Below are 5,760 nucleotides of genomic sequence, written 5' to 3' on the forward strand. Positions count from 1 at the left end.
CATCTGGCTCTGATTTCTCAGTGCGTCGTTTCCTTTGGGTGCAGACGAAGGAAGAGGAGGCAAGAGGAGAGGAAATCAGAGGAAGCTCAGCCCCCAGTAGCATCCTGCTGAAGCCTTGCCTACAAAGTATTCCGAGTCTCTGAGTTAGCACTGCTTGCTGTACCATTGCTGGCCATCTAATCTTTCTAGGATGTGGTCCTCATGCTGATCCCTTAGCCACCACCCTTCCTGGTCCCAGTGAAGTCTTGTCCTCAAATTCTCAAGGCCTCTGTAACTAGGGAGACTCCACAAGACTTCATCCTACCCAAGCTCTTGTTTTTGAACACTTCAGGTCCTGTGGTAGCTATCTTCTTTCTCTTGCCTCAGCCTAAGGAGGGGAACCAAAGACCTACCAGGTGGGGAGGCTGATTAACTGATGAAGATCCTCCCCCCCCAACCCCAGTTTCTCCCGGACAAGGGTCAGGAAGTGACAGGGCTGTGTGTAATGGGGTTTGGGGGGGGTGGAAGGGAGAGTTCCTGGGCGCCCAAGATGAAAGGCCTGTCTGACCCGTTGCTGCCTCACGCCTAATTAAAGACTTCACTGGGGCGCCTGAGTTCTGAGTTGTGGCTGCCAGTACTTGACCCCTTCCTAGCCCCAAGGCCCAGAGATGCCAAGAGCAGGAAAGAGACCCAGCTCTGGAAGTGAGCTCAGGAAAGGCAAGATCTACCTGGCTACAGAAAAATAAGGGAGCAAGAAGGAAAGCTCTAAGACCTACTTGTTTGGGCTGGGATCGGTAGGCACAGTGGCTGGAGTGGATGCCTTGGAAGGATGTGGAACAGGCCTCGGAACCTGGCCAGTGATTTCACTCTCTTCCACATAAATCTCAGGTCTGTCTCTGAAAATGGAGTAAGTCCAGCAGGACCACGAGCGCCACAGAGCACCAGTTAGGACTGAAGATGAGGTTGGGACCATTCTTGTAACATCCATCCTGAAAAAAGTACTCTGGGAAGGGACCAAGAGGTGGCTTTGACCCTGTCCCCCAAAGCTTCCAAGATAAATTGATACTATTCGTCCATGCAAGCACTCCAGTGTACCACTGTAATCATGTCGCTACGTCCAACAGCTTTCAAACTCTAAAGACTGTGACACCGAGGGACACTGGAGGGTCAGCCTCCTGACAGACACCCTGCTCTGGCTCTAGACCTGGGATGAACTCCAATGGTAGGCTTTCCAGCAAGGCACTCACTCACCTTTCGACTGGGGACAGCGCAGCAGTGCCTTAGCTACTACAGGCAAGGGGGGCGGGCCCTACTTGGCGTGCTCCTCCCACCCGGGAGTCAAGTTTACGGAACAGAGCTGCCAGGCCGGACGCGCCTGTGGCCTGGCGGCCCGGAGGACTCCATTCGCCTGACCCGGCTGGGCTTGACTCTGTCTAGGCGCGCCATGTTCGCGCGTGGGTCCCGGAGGCGCCGCTCCGGGCGTGCGGTGAGCAGGGCTCAAGGGCAGTGGTGGGGGTCAGGGGAAAACTGAGGCCCGGGCGAGGGGGCAAGGCACTGGGACAGAGGGGAGGCGCCCCGGGGACGGCCTGGAAATTCCCTTCCCCAGCTTTCCTAAGACTTGGGCGCTGGGACCAAAGCACACTCGAGGATGCAAAAACGTGTAGAAATGGTGGCTCAACTCTCTAACACATCTCACACCCTTTATCACCCGCTGCAATCTGGGGACACCCCCTTTCCTGTGAATTAATCCTAAAGTTGAAAATAGGGTCTTGGGATTTGAAGTTGAGCAGGGACGTCCTGAGCTCTTGAGTAAAGGACCTCATACATTGGGGGACTGTAAAATGAGGAGCGGGGAATCCTTCACTCGCGAGTACCAAAACTCAGTGAACCAAGATTTGTATAAGATTTCCAGGCTTCCTTCGGAGTCTGGACACTTTTGACTTCCTAGATAGGAGGATTTCCCCTCTTTTCTTTGGAAGATCTCTAATCAAGAAAGGTGGAGTCTGGACCAAAGAAGAGAATAGTCCTAAAGTATGAAGGGTAAAGGCAAAGATGTATTGGGATGGGACTTTCAGAATGAACAGGGACGTGCTGTGGTCCTAAAGGTAGTTAGTTACTCCTCAGTTCCTCAGGTAGGAGAGGTGAAACCAGGGTTTGGGGGAGGGGCAGCAGAACTCCTTAGGGAAGAGCATTGTCCAGAGTTCCTGGGGATCTCCGGGAAGGGTGGGTTCGCAGCCGCCTACTCTGTGTAACTGGTTGTTGAAGGGATCAGAATAAGACTTGAGAGGAAATACCAAGATTAGGGACCCTCCTCTGGTAAGGAGAGGACACTCTGACGGACCTGTCTGAGAACTAGAGAGAGACAGACCAGCCCAGACTGGAGAATTCCCTGAAGGAACATACAGGAAAGTGGTCCCAGCTGCCCTGCCTCTGGTTTGGTTGTTTCCTCCTCCCCCGCGCTCCAGGCGCGGTCTCAGCCTGCCCAGCGCTGCCCCCAGTGAGACAGGCCCCAGCCTGCGGTTGCAAGCCTGGGAGTGGAGGAACGGGCGTTGACGTCTCCCTCCCTACTCCCGCACCTTATTTAGCCTTGCATCTGCCCCCACCCACTACAGCCTCCCGAGGCAGAGGACCCTGCTCATGGCCAGCCCTGCAATTCCTGCAGGGAACAGTGCCCAGGCTTCCTGCTGCACGGCTGGAGGTAAGTGACCTCTAGCCTTTGTCAGAGCCCTGCCCCAAGGTTTGAGCTCCGCCCACAGAGCGGAGTTGGGAAAGAAACCTAAAAGTCCATTCCAGAGCCCCGCCCCCTGACTCATTCCCAAGAGACCTGTTCCCAGGAGGGCTTTCATAGCCCTATTATCCCCCAAAAGCATCTTCTCCAAGTCTGGATTCCATCTCTAGAGAGACCTAGCCCCTTCCACATACTCCCTCAGCCCCTTCTTAGGCTCAGAACTTTTCTCCTAGGCCCAGTGTTCTCTCCTCCTTACACCCGAAGTCTAGGAGCCCATAGTCCCACAGCTCACTGTCGTGTCCCCACTCCCGGTACACAAGTTCAGGGCCTCAACACAAGACCTGCCTCCAGGGGTCCCCCCAAAGAGTGCAGAATCTTCCCCTAGGAAATTCCTTGATTTGTGGCACCAGTCTGAACCCCGGAGTCCCGCCCCTGTTGCCCAGAGACTCTGACCCACGCACCAGAGCTGGTTGGGTGATGTCCTTCAGAGCCTGAAGCCCCACCCCTTAGTATCCAGCACCAGAATCACAGCCCAACCCCCAGTCCTCTAGGCCCCTGTGTTCCTGACCTGTCATCATCCAGAGCCTGGCACAGCCAGTGTCCCATGGCCTGGTCACAAGCAAAGTCAGACCTTGGCTTTAGCCCCAACTCCTGTCAGCCCTGGCCCCAGGCACATAGCTCTGCCCCAGCTCTGAACCCTCTAGTGTTAAGCTACATGCCTTGCCCTTCTTCTGTCGTGCCTGGGCTGCCTAGGGAGCGGGGTGGGCAACTCCTTAGTAACTGACTCCTATCCTGGCTCGCACAGGAAGATCTGCCAGCACTGCAAATGCCCGCGGGAGGAGCATGCAGTGCACACTGTGCCTGTGGACCTAGAGCGCATCATGTGTCGGCTCATCTCGGACTTCCAGCGCCACTCCATTTCTGATGACGACTCAGGCTGTGCCTCAGAGGAGTATGCCTGGGTACCCCCTGGCCTTAAGCCGGAGCAGGTGACCAAAGGCTGGCCACCCACTCTCCTTCTCTAGTGGGTGCACACAGATGCATTTGAGCGCAAATTTATTTCTGGAGGAATGCGGGAGTGTGGTCCAACTGTCAGCGTCTCTGTTCTGAGTGATCGCTGGGCCAGTTCCCCTGGGTCCTGCTCACCTGTTATCACATGTCTTTTTTCTTTTTTAAAAGTGTGTGTGTGTGTGTGTGTGTGTGTAGGTGCGCGCGCGCATGCGTGCATCAGGTGTGTATGGGTACCTAAAGAAGCCAGAGAGTGTATCAGATCCCTTGGGAGTGGACTTATGCGGGGGGGGGGGGGCTGCCAGCTGTCATGAGTGTGCTGGGAAATGCGTTCCAGTTCTCTGGGTGAGCGCGAGAGCAGTTTCAACCGCTAATCATCTCTCCAGCCTCATCTCTAGCCTGTCCGGTACACCAGACTTGATCTCAGCCCCTTATCACATCACCACAGATGCATCCATTCAGTTATTACTGTGCATTGATTGTATGTCAGACCTGTCTAGGCCCTGAGGGCAGTAAAGAAACCATAAAACAAAGACTGGGGATATGGCTCAAGACTAGAGCATTTGTCCTAGCATGCACACAGCCCCAAGTTCCATCCAGCACTAAAACACACACAGAGGCACATGTATGCGGACTCTTATTTTCCTACATGGGCATACCAAAATCCAAAGATGCTCTTCTCTTACATAAACCTATGCCTTATGCAAAATGACATACATTTGTATAGAACCTACAAGCATCTCCCCATACACTTTAAATCTTCCTAGATTATCTAACACTTGGTATGCTGTAAATGCTTTAAGTAGTTGTATTTCTGGCCTGGGGTTGTAGCTCTGGTGTGAAGAACTTGCCTAGCATGTGCAAAGCCTTGGACTCCTCCAAAACCAGAGAAAATGATGGTATTCAGGAAAAAATAGCTGGATGTGGTGATACATGCCTGTAATCCCAGCACTAGGGAGGTGGAAGCAGGATTGCCACAAGCTCAAGGCTGTAGAAAATACAGATATAGCCAATCAGGGCTATATCTTTATAAGATATATAAGACCCTATCTTTAAAAAAATAGCAACAATGGCAAGAAAAAATCTGCGTGTAGGTGTTCTGTTCATATGGATCTTTTAAAAATATCTTCGGTTAGTTAAACCCTCAAATATGGAACTCTTAGATGGAGAGGGATGACTTGCGTCAGGTGCTTGAAGGACTATGGAATAAAAAAAGAAAATTGAGGAGCAGAGAATGAGGGTGGCCAGGACTATAAATAGACTGTCCAGGCAAGCCCTGGCTGAGCCGCCCTGAAGAACAGGAGGCTGTGAGCTTTGCAGAAGTCTGAGGTTGGCACAGGCCAGGCAAAGTGAGCAGGGAGCACAGTGGCAGGATGTGCTTGGCACGTCTGTGTGAGGACATATGAGGAGACCAGTGTGGCAGGAGCAGGCTGCGGGAAAGGTCAGAGGGACCGCAGGTCATGGGGAGAACTCTGTTCTGAACGAGGGGGAAGGCTCCGGAGGGTTGTGAAAAAAAGAGGGACATGATCTGTCCTATTGTGTAACAGTATAGCTGGCTGCTCTAACAGTCTGTAGTGCTGAGGGTGGAAACAAGACAGTGAGAGGAAGCTGTCAATAGTGTGGGTGACTGCGGAGAGAGGCTTGTTTTTGGAAATACATGGAGTGCTAGGAATATCACACTGGGCCTTTGCACATGCTAGGCAACTGTACTACCACCGAGTGTGGGATCCCTCCTAGCTTCATTCTAAATACATTAGCTGTTGTTGTCTGGGGAGGATTTTCTGAGACGGGGTTTTGTAGCCCTTGATTGGTGTAGGACACACTATGTGACCCAGCCCAGGCTAGACTACTTAACAAGGCCCCAGTTACAAGGTCTTTGAGAAAAGAAACTGAGCAAGGCAGACACGGGCAGATCTTTGAGTTCATGGTCAGTCTGGTCTACAGAGCAAGTTCCAGGACTATGCAGAGAAACCCTGTCTAGGAAAGAAGGAAGGAAGGAATGAAGGAAGGAAGGAAGGAAGGAAGGAAGGAAGGAAGGAAGGAAG

The 5,760-nt window shown here is 52.7% G+C and overlaps 1 protein-coding gene across 1 annotated transcript in view; it reads left to right on the top strand.

Annotated features, from left to right (window-relative positions):
• The first annotated feature begins 1,355 nt into the window (after positions 1-1,355).
• Prickle3 (prickle planar cell polarity protein 3) overlaps positions 1,356-5,760 on the top strand; it is a 10,205-nt gene continuing 5,800 nt past the window's right edge. Inside the window, exons 1-3 of the mRNA XM_013348414.2 lie at positions 1,356-1,465; positions 2,592-2,677; positions 3,513-3,696. Coding sequence (XP_013203868.2) covers positions 1,424-1,465; positions 2,592-2,677; positions 3,513-3,696 — 312 coding nt within the window. The 5' untranslated portion in view covers positions 1,356-1,423. The remainder of the gene's footprint in view (positions 1,466-2,591; positions 2,678-3,512; positions 3,697-5,760) is intronic.

The sequence above is a fragment of the Microtus ochrogaster genome, chromosome 10 (genome assembly GCF_000317375.1).
Source record: "Microtus ochrogaster isolate Prairie Vole_2 chromosome 10, MicOch1.0, whole genome shotgun sequence".
Taxonomy (NCBI): domain Eukaryota; kingdom Metazoa; phylum Chordata; class Mammalia; order Rodentia; family Cricetidae; genus Microtus; species Microtus ochrogaster.